The 16,929-nt window shown below is 39.0% G+C and overlaps 1 protein-coding gene across 2 annotated transcripts in view; it reads left to right on the top strand.

Moving 5' to 3' along the window:
- The first annotated feature begins 12,981 nt into the window (after positions 1 to 12,981).
- The window catches only part of lrriq1 (leucine-rich repeats and IQ motif containing 1), a 40,455-nt gene continuing 36,507 nt past the window's right edge, over positions 12,982 to 16,929 (top strand). For both annotated transcript variants that reach the window (XM_084363809.1, XM_084363810.1), the window contains exons 1-9: positions 12,982 to 13,288; positions 13,834 to 13,899; positions 14,241 to 14,311; positions 14,454 to 14,552; positions 14,767 to 14,849; positions 14,944 to 15,076; positions 15,304 to 15,372; positions 15,868 to 16,082; positions 16,551 to 16,625. In XM_084363809.1, the coding sequence (XP_084219935.1) occupies positions 13,245 to 13,288; positions 13,834 to 13,899; positions 14,241 to 14,311; positions 14,454 to 14,552; positions 14,767 to 14,849; positions 14,944 to 15,076; positions 15,304 to 15,372; positions 15,868 to 16,082; positions 16,551 to 16,625 (855 nt within the window). In that variant the 5' untranslated portion in view covers positions 12,982 to 13,244. The remainder of the gene's footprint in view (positions 13,289 to 13,833; positions 13,900 to 14,240; positions 14,312 to 14,453; positions 14,553 to 14,766; positions 14,850 to 14,943; positions 15,077 to 15,303; positions 15,373 to 15,867; positions 16,083 to 16,550; positions 16,626 to 16,929) is intronic.

Below are 16,929 nucleotides of genomic sequence, written 5' to 3' on the forward strand. Positions count from 1 at the left end.
CCAGACACGGTGGTTCGCTCCTTTTAGCTCTAAGCCAGAGACACGCCACGCTCAGAGGGGTGCACCGCCCTCCACGCCCCTATGACGCATTATTTCCCACTCCTTATCCACTTTATGTGTCACGGCAAATACGTTATATATCTGCTTTATGGCAGCACATGTTAAACATGCTAGGAAAAGTAAGATTTAAGGTAAATTAAGCGTAATCCTTTGTGCAACCTCCCTGTTGTTCTCCTTTGGTACGCTCCACTACTACAAGGAAGGGGCCGGCTCACGGATGAATGCAATGTGCCTCTGTTTATAAACCTTCGTTTCCTTCACTGGTTATATTAAATTGGACATTATGCCGATTTAATTGTCATGCTGTCTTTTCATATCTTATCACAGGCTGTGTCGAGGATTGAAGCATCGTTTTAACGCGTAAAAAGCGATGTTTTAGTCAAGGTCGGTGTGTTGCGCGTCATCCCTTCGCGCAACCTCCGTGGCTGTATTGCGAAAATGTGACCAAACAGAAGGCGAGTTAGAAATCTTTTATTCCTAATCAGGAAAAAAAAAAAAATGAATTTCACAAATAGGCCTTTTCTTTTAGATTAAGAAGTGTATGGTCATGTAGAGTCATTTCACACAACGAGACACATTATAGTAACACATTGAGTCGTGCTACCATAAATAAATATAAACATGAGCATGAACACATAGTTAAAACAAAGGTCCATACATCAGAATAATCATTGTTCATAGGGGCACTATGTAGGATGTTTTCCATAACTGAATAAACAAGATACAACAAGATAAGAGCCCCACAATGGGGAAATTCCCATTATTAAACAGAGCATCAATTAAAACATTAGTAATAATTAAGTAAAATATATAGAAAATATAATTTTAAAAAGCAGTAGAGACAATATAAATAAGAAACAAAAACTCCCCAAATATTTACACTATTGCACATTGACGAGAATATTTACATCAAGCTGTTCTCAGAGGAAAATAAGGTCCCAGAACACTGTTTGAAGCTAGAAAGGTGGCAGGGTCCGCCAAATATAAACAAAGTAAAACAGTATGAAATTGTGTTGTCCTTTAAGGCCAGTTTGTTTATTCAGTTTATTCAGTCATGAAAACAAAGAGAGTTTGTTTATTTAGTTTGTTTAGGCATAAAAATATAAGTCAGTGAAGATCTGCCAGGGGGATCAGATTCTTTCTTTCTTTCTTTCTTTCCCATAACACATAAGAATCACTTTTATAATGCATTATCATGAGATTATAAGTTATAAGTGGCCACAGGGTGCTTTATGTAAAGTAATGAAATCCCTTTCTTACAGCTAGATGTAATACATTACAAGCTGGTTATAAGTCACTTTAAGTGGTCAATGTTTGGATAAAAAAAGAGAAAAGAAACTAATTCTGATTATTATGGGAAAATAGAGTTCAGTATTAGTTTATTATTAATACATTTGTGCCAATTGAGCTTTGTACTGAAGAACTGCTGGGATATAAAGAGCATTGTCCGCAATTGAACCATGTTGCATTCTCATACAAGGACATGTTTTCTTTGTCTTGTAGCAACTTTAATGTGATGCACCTCTTTTCTACTTTTCTCAGCATAGGCTGTTCTGTGTGAGGAATGATTAAACTGGTTCAGTACTTTCCTCCTTTCTCCATGCCTTGGATACTGGGACTGCTTGTGTGATGAAACCACGAAGAGTATAAAATGTCCTGGAAATTTTGGCTTGCAGCTCTCCTCTATGGCGTGGGTGGACTCATATGCATATGTTTTAGTTGCTGTTGCTGTTTTATTTCCAGTGATGGAGTGTACTGTACTTAAGTCCAATCAGCTCCTTTGTACTTCACTCCACGACATTTTGGAGGAAAATATTGTACTTCAATCAAGTCAATCAGTCAATATATTTATTACTAAATTTACTATATTTATCAGCAAAAGTAGCACATTTTAAAATTAATTTATTTAGATTGGATCAGATTAAAAAACGCTAATTCTAATAGTCAGAAAAATGCTGGATATCGGATATTATATCATGCAAAGTGCTATAAAATCCAAGATACTATTGAGTAATGACAAAATGTGACCCGATAAAGACTCAAATTAAATCAATATTTGCCCACTATGATACAATGGAGGAACTATGGATCTTTTTAAGCGAACGCCGAAATACAGATTTCATATGAACATTAACATGTAAGTTCTGCCATCTACAACGTGACGTTACCTGCAGACCATCAAGTCTGCGAACTGCTATGTAGTTCACAGAAGAGCTTTGGTTGAGGTTACAGTTTTGGCAGTTAAAAGTGTGGCAAAGGCACATCTACGTGAGAGTTAGGTGAGAATACTTCAGCTAAAACCTCATTGTGAAAATGTATGACTCAAAGTGAAACTGAGGGGCACAACAGAGGCTCACACCACATTTCAAGGCTGAGTCTTTACTGCAGCACATTGCTGCAAGGCAAAGCACGACTCAACAAAATACAGTGGTTTCAGACATTTTTATGCAGAAATGTTTCTATTTGTTTCAGGCAATTAAATGTCAATAACCATAAAATCAAACCTCCCACACGTAAACAATGGAAAGGCATCGTAAGGGATTATATTTGTGATGGAGAAACAGATGGAGACCTTTCCTAGAAGAAGAGCCTCTTCACACTTTAAGTCTAAGGGACTGTGTTTGATGTGAAATGGAAATCATGCAACTGTGCATTTTTAAAAGAGAGACCAAAACCACCCGGGTCTCTGTCCTCAGCTGCCCCAGCGCCTGGTATTACACCCACCCACAGTGCAGGTGCATCAAGGACATCATCACAGAAATCTCACAGAAGTGATCAGGAGGTCTTTGCCAGTGTGTGAGATTGTGCATTTGATGCTCACACAAATCCGATTACTTCCAGTTCATATCCTTTATCGCTGCTCTTTCCAACTCTGCTCTGTTGAAGGATGAAGAGTATCTCAGACACTGTGTCGCATATCTCTGTGCTCCTGACATGAACCATGAACACAAGCCGTCGTCCTTCACTGTACAAAATGTCGGCGATATTGCCTGCTCACAGCAGTTTCCCCTCTCTGCACGTGCTCAGCGAGAGCAGACTTATTGATTGCTGCTAATAGCCTCCATCTCATCAGCAGGGCAGCGCAGAAACCCTGAGAGCAGTGAAAGAAAACCAATGCTCATGTTAATTATATTAGTGCATGTATATTTTGTTGGGCTGATGGCACTGCAGTTCACATTTACATACCACAGGTACCTGCCACCACCCATTCTGAAACCAAGAGAGGTATTATCACCATCTGTTCAGAGAGTAGCGCTGTGGATTCCTGTTAAAGAAAAGCTGTGAAAATGTAGTTGTTCTTTTCATCCGTAGCCCCTTTAAAAGGCAGTTTGAGCACATCACCTCCTGTGGCTGGCTCTCAGGTGGAATATGAGGAATAGTGTGAGTGCAGCACAGTGATAAACGATGTGTTAAGACAAACTGCATGAGATAAATGAGAGATAACAAGACTTAGAGAATGAAACCATGCAACTCTGTGACCCTGTATAGCTTTAAGCTAAATGCTAACATCAGCATGCTAACACTGACAGTGCTAACATGAAGAAGGACTCTGTTTATTATTTCACCATCTCAGTTTAGTGTGTCAAAGGATAAATTTTAATATTGTATTACTTGTCTATAATAAACTACACAGTATCGGGCCCAAATACTTCGCATCCAGACCCCTCAGGTCATCTGGGACAGGATTTACTCAGTGTTTCCAGAATCAAAACCAAACAAGGTGTAGCAGCTTTTAGTTTCTATGCTCCCCACATGTGGAACAAGCTTCCAGAATGCCTATAGGTCTGCTAAACTTGTCAGCCTATTTAAATCACTGCTTAAAACATTAACGTTACTGTGGCCTTACATTTTTTATTTGCTTGCTTTTGTTATTATTGTCTTTTAAATACATGTTAAAAAATATTTTTCCTTTTAGTTGTAATTGTCTTTTAAAAGCAATTTGAACTTTTCCTAAATATCTTATTTTTTGTGTATTTCTATTCCCCTGTAAGGCACTTTGATCTGCTTTGTGCCTGAATGGTGCTATATGGACAAACTTGCCTTGCCTAGGTTGCTAGCATGCTAACATTTGCTAAATAGCGCTCAACATAAAGTCAATCCAATTGCCAGTATAAATGTTGGAAATGTATGTTTCTGCAAACCGCAGGTATATTTTGGTTTGGTTTAGGCACATAAACACTTGGCTAGGGTTTGGAAGCATCATATTTTGGCTCCCCCAGTTGTGATGCCACGAATACGGCTTGAAATTGGACCGGACATCTTGTTAAAAATATCCAGATGTCCGCACTTACAGATGCTGACGTGACGTCTCCAACAGTGCTCTCTTACATAGCAGCCTCCTCACCCAGATGTTACTCCGCCACCAATCTCTCCACTTCATTAGATGAAAGTCAGCTCATACACATAATGTGATATGACACATATTGTGGAAATATTGATATGACACGTATGACAAGTACAAATTTGAACGTATCTGTGGATGGCAGAAAAGTAAAATGACAACATTTATGTTTTAGCGACTGAGCTGAGCTTAAAAGTACAACTGAGGGTATCCCAGTAGTCTTGCAAGTGTTTGATTATCAGCTAAAAAGGGTTGGACAAACTGACCTGATGATAGCACCGGATAAAAGTCATCCTTAAGGGCACTTAAATGTGTGATGCAACTTTCATAGCAATCCATCCAACAGTTTTTAAGATATTTGATCAAGACTGCAAATGTCACCTTTATTGTGCAATTTGAAATGTCAGGGGATCATTAAAATCAGTTGGATTCATTTTCTGGGGACTATGAATATCTAGTATTTATATCTAGTTATTAACATATTTCAGTCTGGATCAAATAGGTGGATCACCGTGCAGCTATTGGATGGCTAAAAATGTCAAACACAAGGACTACTGTACATTCACCAAATGATTCTTCATAGAACGGGGAAGAAAAAAAACCCATCATGGTTTCATGAAGCGGGGAAATTGGAAATACAACATGATGTTTAGGTCTTTAGTGTCACAGCAGAGACTATCAGCAACACAAAAACCTAACTACTACCCCTGCTGCTGGTTCATCATCCAGCAGATTGTCCTCTCTGTATATTCACTGGAGATGCAGAGGACAAATACACAGAACTATGAGCTGAGGCTTAACAGCAAAGCTGACAAGCCTGGGTTAACTCACTGGGAATTGGATGCAGTAGATTTATGGCATCATGTACAGTATTATGGTGATTGTGAGTGATTCAGGGTTTTTGTGGTCAGGGAATTTGTCAAGTCATAAAGCAGCGGCTGAGAGAAGCGGCCAGCGGCTTTGGCTAATAGGATAGCAGTAGCTCTGGTTGACTATGAAGATTTCTCGATGGCAGAGTGGATTCAGAGGCAGAAAACACTTTACAGCTCAATCTACAGAGACAAAGAACAAGCATTTCTCTGGTGGGCCCTGGGACCTTTATGCACGTCATATTTACTTGAACTGGTTGAGTCTAGTCCAACAATGATGTTGTTTATTATTATACCTATTTTTTTTAAACTAAACTCTGTTAGTCTAATCTGCAGGCAGCAAGCAGCATCAGCTGGGGCTCAGCGTTCTAAGATTTTTCTGAAGGTCACACTCTTACAGATCTAAGAGGAGCCATTATCACAGCTCCACAAATATAAATTATGTCCAGGATGTTCCTGGTAGCGGGTATGATAATGTGCATGTTTCTGCTTATTTGTATGTGTACTGTGTGGATCTTTGTATCAAGGGATGACCCTCTGGCTGGAAGAATGCCTCCTTCTTCATGGAACATGACGATAAGTGCAGTGACCTAGTCATGAGTCAGCCATGTGTTATGTCATCAAAGATAAAGTATAAAAAGAGGATGATCAAAACCTCCCATTTCTTAAGGTCAACTTACTTGAAGGATAGGATTACAGATCAGACTTTGAGAAAAAATGTCCAACAAATCTAATGGAAGATGATAATGATAAAACATGTAAACTATTTGTAATTCTAATTAATTCAGTTCATGATTCAACAAAAGGTCTTAAAATGTGTTTTTGGTGAAATTTGCAGACTTGGAATTATGCAATAATGTTGTAAATAGTAAGTGTTTACTGTTATGATATTAATTTGGTATGTTACATAGCTTCTTGTGTGTATGGACTGATTGATCAGGTTGTTTATTTTCAGTGGGTGTTGCCTAGTGTTGAGTTGTGATAGTTGTGGATTGTTTTTATTAATTATTCATTTCACATGTTGCAGTGCAAAACCTCTTCATAAGCTTGCCTCTCTTGAATTTTCATCATATTTATAACACACAAAAAGGTGACAGCCTCATGGGAAACCCTGATAAATTGAGTGAAAACACATGAAATGCTATGAAGGTGTGCTACCTGGTAAATTAAAGCAGTAAGACCCTATGAACCTGGCAGGCTTAGTTGATGTCGATTTTGGATCCAAATGGCAAGAAGTAAAGCTCCAAAGGTGAATAGTAACAAAGAAAAAGCAAAAAGCGTGCGATGCAGAAAATTCATTATTAATGAACTTTTTCATGGCTTCTTTGTGGCCCCTCGCAGTGCCATGACCTTTGCTCTGCTTCATCTCCAGTATTGTTGTCTGCTGCCCCATGTTTTTGGATTAGAATGTATTTTCAATATTTTCACAGCTGGTTGAGCTGTCAATAACACAGCTGTCTCACGTGTGCATAGGTCATCTTGTTGATAACTCAGATCAGAAATAGAAATGTATTGTTTTTCTCATGCCCTGTTTTTTGGAACCTGAACTAAGACTTGAGTTTGTCAGTTGTGAAATTTGTATGAAAGCAACCAAAGTGTCCGAGGTTGACAACTGTTCCTTGTTCTGAAATAGGAATAAAACAATTGCTTAATTTATAAGTTGTGTTGAACACCAGGCACTCTGTGTTCTCCAGTCTGTGCTGCTGTTTTGATTTTACGCTGGTAAACACAGAGCCGGTCACAGATGGCGGCTTACCTTGCCTACCTGTTGAATTCTTCATGGACTGACCCTGACTTTGGGAACATGATGCCCTCCGGCGTCACGAGTTTACCCCTCCCAGACCTTTGATGGAAAGTCGAGGCATATTGGTTTTCGCTGCGTCACAGACACGCAAGTTCTCAGCCAATGGGAATCACCCACAGCTGTCATGAATGAGAAAATGTTTTAATGCTGCTTCTGATTCCTCACGCTCTCCCCAGTCATACACTCATGTTGTCCAAGTACTATAGGATGAATGCAAAGTGTATAAAGATGGCAATTAAAGGTCCAGTGTTTATGATTAAGCAGCAACATCTTCATTATTATCATTATCATCATCATCATCATCATCATCAACATCATCATCATCATCCCCTCCCCTATGGTGGCCGCTAAAAGGCAAAAAAACACGAAAGTCCCTCTCTAGAGCCAATGTTCGGTTTGTCCATTGTCCACTAAGTTAATGAAAAACACAATAAAGTTTCAGGTGATTATACGTTAATTAAAACATAATTATGAATATTATTTTCCATTCCTGCCAATAGCTCTGCTTAACTCACTCTAAATCCTCCACATTAGATCTATAAGATGTAAACTGTCATTTCGGAGACTGCTATCTGTGTAAACAAAAAGTAATGGCCATTTTATTTGATTATTTTTAATATTAAGTGAAAGTGATGCATGGAAGCACATGAAAGATGAACTTTTACCTGGAGTTTTGAGAGAACTGTATTTACTCCCAAATAAAGAGATAACATCCTGCAACTGTTATCCGTCCCTATGATGTATTTATATTTAGATGAACTATTTATAACATCATAGTTACACACTAAACTCTTTACCTTACAAACCTCCAGTGTGTGTGTGTGTGCTATTGTCTTGAAAAGCTCAGTTTACACCCAGAGGAAACAAAGTGTATTTCATGTGCTGCCTGGGAGCTGCTTTGATAAATGGTAAAGCCTGTGTGCTGTGATACTGTATGCAATGTTCAGCTCGAACCTGCTCTGATAAAACAAAAGAAAACAGTGAGTGGTGAGGTAACAGTGACGCTCACCCTCTCAACCTTGATGCACTTTTGTGTTTTTTCCAGTGAAGACAAGAGTCAAAATGACACGGCGAGGCCATGAGAAGTGCTGATGGCTGGAGTTTGGATGGGTGAAATAAGAATGGAAACACTAGATGATGATAAATGCTATCTGCTCCCACCATGTTGTGTCTTGTCTAAGTCAAAGTGTCCTAGTTTGTGACTGTGGGTTACTTAAAGGTGGTTTCTCTTTTACCCAAGGGATTTTCTTCTGCCCTTTGTTTCCATACGACCTCCTTTTCTTTTGTTGAACTACTGAGCTGAAGGTGACGTCCTGCCACCTCGTATATTATACAGTAGGTGCAGCTGTTGGTACTGGTCGGATTCACTACCGCTCCGTGTGTCTCTGTGCTCTAATGGCATTTGAGCTGTCATTAGCTCCAATCCAAGATTTTAATGCAAGTCCATGAAACTGCCAATCATTCCAGCAATGTGGCCATAATGGGTGGTCTTTTGTCAATGGAGACAACGGACCCCTGGACACAGACAGTAAAAGGCCTCCTATCCCTCTTTTATAGGACCACAACCACTTGGTGATTGTTTTGTCTCTCTTTGTGTATTTTTGTGTCTGTCACCTAATTTCACCAGATAGGAGCTTATATGCAAACACTGTGGCCTGCAACAGCCAATGATATTAAAAGATTAAAGCAACAAAATTAAACTTCTTGGAGAAAGAAAACTTGATCATTGAGTCTCATCCCCGCATTGTCTAATGCTGAATCTTTAGGTTGGCGTCCAACCCAAGCTGCCAACCCAAATCATCTCCATTTGACGATCTGGAGATCTGTCTTTCTACCAGAAAGTTACATTTTGAAGCTTTAAAGTCATATTGGAGCCACAGTGTTTTTTCAGACATAAAACAATACTATGGTAACATGACGTCTTCCAGTTGTCCTGAATTGACCTCTCCCACACCTCTGCACACTAGTTTTCACGAAAGAGAAAATCATTGCTAAGGAAACAAATCTTAAAAAATAGTTAGATTACTCTAATGCCATACAAATAATGTCCTGTACTTAAATAGGAACTAAAACTAGTCTAATACAATAATAAATACTACCTTCATGAAGGTCTTGATGTTTATAGAGGTGTTAACAGTGCTGAAAGGTGCTGACGAGTGTTCCTATTAATTTGTACATCTCGCTTACAGTATATAGCAAGTGGTGGGTAGTTAGTAAAGGAATAGAGAGTGGCAAGCATGGATATAAAGTCGAGTCAATAAAACACTGGAAGATGAATTTTGAACTTGCAGGACTGGCCAGTAAAAAGTCATTGAGTTTAAGATCTGTATTATTCCCACATAGAGAGGTAACATCCTGCAACTGTTATCAAACCCTATGATGTATTTATATATAGATTAACTATTTATAACATCATAGTAACGCACTAAACTCACTAACCTACAAACTTTCAGTATGTGTGTTCTATTGTCTTGAACAGCTCTGGAATGATAAACAATAATATTGAATATTTGCCCAGCCCTACAGGCACTCGCACACAATATGACATCCATGTCAAAGGGGACATTCAACACACACACACACACACACACACACACACACACACACACACACACACACACACATAGAGAGAGTTCATTTTCAACAAGATAATCGCAGTAATGCTCAGGCTCACCTCTGGAGCTGGCTGGCTGGAGGTGGAGATGCTTTTTCAAAGAGGGGATTAGCTGCACCAGGAACTGTCCTGTTACACACGGCCAAGAACAAGTCATGGGACCCAACAGAGAACATCACAGCAATAATGCCAAACCTGGGCCAAGTGCCCTCTTTATGGTTTGTTTTATCCCACTTAGACACCATGTGGGTGGGTTTTGCCATGCATGACGGGACAATAAAGGTCAGAAAATCACATTTTAATATAAGACATCAGTATTTGACAGCAGTGACATTTGATGTGGCATGTTGTAAATTCTATCCACTTGGTACTTCGGAGAGGTGAAAGCAGATGACACCCTCTTCAACTTTTTCTGAAGTCGTACTTGAATCTCAACATTTCATTCAAGATTATCCGCAATGGATTAACAATGGATTAAAAAACAATATAAATTGATTGTTATCAAGCTAAAATTGAGGCTGCTGAAAAGCTGCCAATAACCAGTGATTAGAGCTTCATCGAGGAAAGGTATCATTTAATATTTTTTCTCTATTCTGCACGTTCTGTTCAAAAGCAAATGTTGCATTTAATATTCAGAGACAGCCAACAGTGAGAGTCCTCTACAGTTTGTCTCTGTTCACTGAGAGCCAGTCTGCCTCTACACAGTGGAAGTCACTGTGGCTCAGCACAAAACAGTGAGTTTGGCTTGAGATACTCTTTGTGCCTGCACAGTATTCAGTCCTATAGTTAAAGCTAACAAAAGAGCTCACATTTCATTTTGCCCCTGGTTATCAATGTTACCACTGACAGCCCTGTGGTAATATCCCATTCTCAGCATGTGACTATTAAATGTTTGAAAGAGGACACATGCAAATGTTCAGATTTAATTTTCAAAGCATTGTGCAGTACCGCATATATAGTTTACAAAGCAAATAATTGAGAAGAAGTTTCCAAATAATGACTAAAAATGATCAGATCTGTTAGTGTAACTCACTGAACCTGGAGCAGACTACTCCCAGCCCCCAGCTTGTTAGGGGGAATTGTGATTACAGTAATCCCACGGTCATTTGAAGCAGATTTAGATGTGCTAAGGTCACACTGGCAGCGTAATGATAACTTTGAAAGGCAATCCAAGTCTGTGTCCAAGCCCAACCGATTCACTGATGTTGTCATCCCACTGAAGGAGAGATTATCTTGGTTAGGAGGGTGCTGAGGATGAACTGGTTGAACTTTGAGCAAATGCGGGGCAGGTACATCTTTGGAAAGTTGTGAAGAATCAACATCAGAGATGGGTTGTGCAGGCAAGAATTTGATTTGACAGCACAAGAATGCAACAGAGCGATTAGGCTTACAACTGCATTCGTGCAGGATTAGCTCGCTTAAATATTTCCCCCCTCACGTGCACCTAATATATTTTAACTACCATCAGGTCTACATACAAGGCGCCTTACCCTCAGAAGCCTATAATCTGGCTCAGTGCATTGAGAAGAATCATCCATTCTTAATGCTTCCAAAAGCACAAAACCACAATTATTAAGTATTTCATGTCATGGATTGTTAATATATCATGATTAATAAATCTATGACATGCAACCTGTGCAGTCAAAATGGGCAGCAAGAGAAAGTGAAAGGGTAGTTTTGTGTTGTGGTAATTTTTTCCTCCTATCCCTTCCTTCGTCAAATCCCCCAGATGGAAATGATAGGCTTGATAGGCCCAATGGCTGCCAAGATAATGGCTACAGACGAGTAACAGAAAACCCTTGACAGTGTAAACACACGGCTGCTATCCAAACCACTACTGCGTTTGGGCCGGAGCCGCCATTGACTGGCATAATCTGCTGTATAAATCTGCAGCTTGGCCCTGTCTGGCTGCTGTCTGGGTTCCGTGCACTTGGACAAAAGCGACGGACACCTTGCCCACTGACAAAGGGCCTGGCCCTAATCGGAGTGGACAAGGGTTGCTGATGGAGCCTTTTTGAGCAATTGAACTTGGTCAATGAATCTTAGAGGACCTAATGAAACATAAGGGACAGGCAGTTTGACTCCAACAACGGGGGCAGCACCAAAGTGTCCTGTTTCTGCCCATCAGCCTCAGGACTGAAGTTGTGCTTTGACCCATTATGAACTTTATGAAAGCCCCTCTGTGCTGGACCTGTGAAGATTCTGATGCTGTTGACCTTGTAGGCCACATAAGTGTTGTCAATGTGGTGCCTTTCATTGTCGTTATGGAATTTAGTTTTGGGCTTTGAAGGAAAAAGTAGTCTGATGTGGCGCCATTCTGTTGTTTTGTTTTCGTCCTGGATCGTCACGAGAACGGAGAACAGGCCTGAGTTTGTCTCCGGAGCAGACAGTTTGGGATGAAGGACGTGCTGTTCTTCTTTGAAAGTTTGAGGAAGGAGACTGGGTTCCTTTTAGAACGCCCTCGGGAATGTGTATGGGAAAACCTGTGTGGGCCACTGGAATCTCCTCAAAGAGAAGGAGTACAGCACGAGTGCAGAGACTTCACCACGGGAGAGAGGAACCGGTCTTTGTGATCAGAAATGCCATGGAAAAAGTGTGCATTGTTCACAGCCTGACACATTTTTTGTTCTTCTGGTCCTGTGATTCACCTACAAGGTCTTAGGCCCACTGACCCCTTCGAGCTGGCTGCCCAAAGTGCCCACACAAGTCCATGACACTACAATTTATCTCCACGAAGCAGTGCTGCAACCGAATAGCTCAGCTGTTTTCAAACTGCTTATTCTGCCAAACTCTAACTGTAGTTGTGAAATGTTTTTAAATGTTTGTCGGAGAATAATGACTCTCAATTTGTTTTTATATGTATGAAGATTTTAATATTACTGTGTTTGATAAATTTCCCCAAAAATTATTTTTACTGAAAGGTTACTGTACTTAACTATTAAATATAAATATACCAGAGGTTTTCAAAGTGGGCCCCCCTGAAGGAAAAGCTTGACCACCTGTTAGTTTACTTGCTAAGTTGTTTCTTCATTCTTGGACACCTTTGGGATCATGATTGTGTTATTTGATCCAAAAAACACTCAACATCTGAGTTCAGACAGCTAAATGTTGATGTTTAACTATAACTTTAGACGACACCAAATACATGAAAATGCAGTGTCTTAAGGCATTTATTAGTTTCTAACTCTTGGGAAGTGGGAAAACAGAAACTTGACTTTACCCTTTGCCTTTTGCACGGTTTGTCCCTCACCAGGCTTCATACTGCACAGCCCCGTTGCCATGGAGACTGAAGTACCTACTAGACGCGACAGGACCTTGTTCTGCATGCTAGCAAGAGTTAAATTAGCTTTGACGTGCCAAGATAAACAGCAAGTTTAGGTTTTATCGATATGACGACAACAACAACTTAAGATAACTTTGTAAGCACAAATGTTGTAACTGAGTGTAAACGTTAAATGCTCACGAGTGGCTGACGGTTTAAAACCATGGCGGATGCTAATGAGATGTATGACACTATCATGCGTGAGCTAAATGTTGTAGTTCTGTCTGATACTGATGAAAGTGAAGAGCAGCAGAGTTTTTCATTTCACGAAGAGGCGGTAAGTATGACGTTAGTCCCCAGAACACTGAAATAAGATGATTAAATTAATGAACATATAACGTTAATATAATGTTCAGCGGACAGGTGATATTGACAGCAAGCTAAATGTGAGCTAGTAGCAGCTATTTTTTTTATATCAGCTGCAGTCTTGGGTTTGAGAATATATTTTACGTAGGGTATTTATATTGTATTTTTAATGTAATTTCTTATATTTTATTTTCAAGTCTTGAAGGCTTTAGGGGCCAATAAGACAAAGGTGAAAGTTCAAAGTTAACTTCCTCACAAGCTATCATTCATTGCATTTGTATAAATGCATGAAAGACCCATCAAGAAAATACATCTGGAAGCCATATAAGTTAGGCTATTAAAACAGCACAACTGAGAAGTAGCCCCTGGGGTGCTCAACAGGACAAGGGGCAGGTAATGGATGGATTATGGACAAATTTGGAACGCAGTCTATGCATATTAATTACAATTATTTATATAGGCTAACACTTTTCCATGTAAACAGTCAGTCAAAGCTTCACTTTACACATGTTTCAGTTTCTATGTAGCAGACAAGTCATTGGTCCAAGTTGCAAGCAAGTCCCAAGTCACTTTTTTGGGGGGGTAAGTAAAGAAAAGTCAAGTCCTTAGTTAAGCCAAGTCAAGTCCCATGTTTCCCCCTCAAGGTCCTGCAGTCTTACCTGAAGTATTCAGTACTTATAAAGAGAAAGGACAATGTCCTAAATATAAGTACCTGTATAATAATGATATTATTGGCCAAATGTTCTAACCTCTTTAAAAGTATAACAATTAATTCAATCCATATTATAATTTTTTAATATTCAGTGAAGTACACTTAATGACAATAAAACAAATAATATTATTAAATCTTATTTATTTCTCAATTTCTTCTAAATCAGAAATACTTTTACATTTTTGATATTTCCTTATATAAATGAACACAGACAAGTCATCCTGGTCATCATGTCTCAAGTCAAGTCACAAGTCTTTAACTTCCAAGTCAATTCAAGTCGAAAGTTAAGTGTCAAGTTATTTATTTTATGTCAAGTCAAGTTACAATTTAATAAAACAATGAATCTATTCAACTCGAGTTCACATCTCTGCTATGTAGATACAGGACTAAATATCAACCTTAACCGTTATTGTATTCTGACAATAGGGGTTCGATGACATTCCACCATCTCTGCTCAGCTACTTTGAAACCTCAAAAAGCAGAGCAGCAGTTTGTGAGAAGCTCATCCTTGAGGACCTTGAAGGTACGGCATGTTGTTTAATAGCAAGTACATCATGCAACATCCTGCTGTTAGAGGCTTGTCTGTGGTGGACTAACCTGTCACTTTTATGATTCTACCAATACATTGTGCTGTATTTCAAGAAATTTATAATAAAAAGACCTCCGAATGATGCCATGATTGAGATTGTTTTCTATGATAATGGGTCATATCTGGTTTTCTTTTAATTGCTTGTCAGACTTCACTGTATCACATCACAGTGAGGACATGACCAACTCGTCCATCGGACTTAATAAGGACATGATGAAACTGAATGAGCAGGTAAACGCTCTCTTTACAGGTCCTCAAACATCTCAGTACATTCGGTTAATGAAAGTTGGAAAACTACTCTTAATCTATCTTCTCCTTGATGCAGGTCATTTGTGACCCACAAAATGAAGAGAACGACACTGAAACTGATGCCCGCCTTCTTCCTGCACCCACAGAGACAGAAACACTGTCAGACAGACTTTGTACTCACAATGTGTCACTGTGTCCCAACAATGAAGGTACAGTACATGTTTAGAGAAATGAAGTGAAATGCAGATTAATTTTGGAAACATAAAAAAGTAATACAAATCTAATAAATATAATAAAATCTTGCAGAGTATGTACTTATTTCTGAGTGACAGCATAATGTAAATTCAAAGTAACTAACATGTTAAATGTTGAAGTTAACTGATGAAAGTTGTTACTAAATGATATCTCTTTTTCTCCTTTTCATTGCACTGTTGAGGCCTTGCCAAAGGTCTGATCATCTGGTCTGATAAAACTTCTTTGGTGATAGAACAGCTGCCCACAAGAGGTCGCTGTTGTCCTCTTTTTGCTCTCATTAATGACAGTCCTGTGGTATAGTAATAATAAAGATCATTGTCTTTTGAACAGATAATGAAGGGTTAGATTTTTACAAGTTCAGGCCTGAACTTTCTCACAAGTCCTGTCAGTGGTTATAACTTTGAGGGTAATGAAGATTTTTGGCTGCATGTCTGGCATTACAATGTTTTAGTTTAAAAAAACAAACAAACAGTTTTATATATATTTTAGTGTTCTAGCTGATGGAAATGCTCTTATTGATAGTATACATTTAATATTTTGACAGACCATAACTGCTACGCTATTCTAGTTTCAAATAAACTTGGAAGAATGACGGTAGATTCCTCCTGACCTGCTCAAGTGCTGCCAGAATCATGGGAAGGCAGATAAAAGGGATGACTTGCTCAAAGGGAGCCAAATTTTAATGTGCATGTTTTCCCTTCTTGCTTGACGAGCTACTAAAAAAGCCTTACATTTTTGTACACAGATGAAGCTGGAACAAATGTGGAGTGTGAGGAGCATTTGCTGTTTGAAACGAGGACCCTCGACATCTCACTGAGCGACGAGGACAGAAAGAAAATGAGTGAGTACGAGGAAGAGCAAAAGAAACGACAGTATGAAGAGATGAAGATGGAAGAGCACAAGAGACAAATTGAAAGAGACTTCCAGGAGGAGCTGAAGAAGATAATGGAAGCAGAGAAGGTGAGTCACTCTGGACTGTCTTTACTCAACATGATTACTTGTTGTAATTATTTTTTAATATAGCAGATGTAGTTTTTGTTAAGTATTTCAGTTGAGCAAATGTTTAATTGCCCACTTTGTTGGGAGTCCTCATGAATGTCTTACTGAAAACAATTAAAACAGAACCTGGAACTTCAGCTATGTCTAAAAACAAATGTTTTAATCAGGGAAGCAGACAACCTGCAATAAGCCGTCAGGCTCGAGTGCTTTTTGAGAGGGATACTGCATCCTTGATTTTTAAGAAATATCATTCTGTAGTGAGAGAGAAGATCCAAAGAAAACAAATGTATTCAATTAGATAGATAGTTGATTGACAGATAGCAAGTTGCCAGCAAGTGAGAAAAACGTATGCTGTGTGAATGAAGGCATCAAAGAAAAAATGTATACCATTATCATGTTTATTCTTTCATTGTATCTCTCTGTATCCAGCTGCATCAGAAGGAAATTGAGTTGATGGAGAAGAGAGCCCAGGAAAAACTTGAACAGGAGTTTCTGCTCCAGCAGGTAGGCTTGAATCTTCTTGTCACATTTTTCACCATTTGTCCATCTGCAAAGGCCACCGCTGGTTGTTGGCACTCTCCCTTTGTCATTGTTAATTCCTGGGACTTCCAAGCAAAGTTAATAATCTAAAAAAATATTATTATTTCAACACTATGGAGTCAGCACATAATGTGGAAAACCACTTGCCATTTTGAGTATGTTTGACTTTTCAATTAAGAGTTTCTGACCTCAAATATCAGATTATAATAAACAACATTTTAGGTTTTCAGGGTTTAGGTCTTGCATTTTGTATGTGGATTGTTTTATG

This window comes from Pagrus pagrus (assembly GCF_965226575.1).
Source record: "Pagrus pagrus genome assembly, chromosome: 10".
Taxonomy (NCBI): domain Eukaryota; kingdom Metazoa; phylum Chordata; class Actinopteri; order Spariformes; family Sparidae; genus Pagrus; species Pagrus pagrus.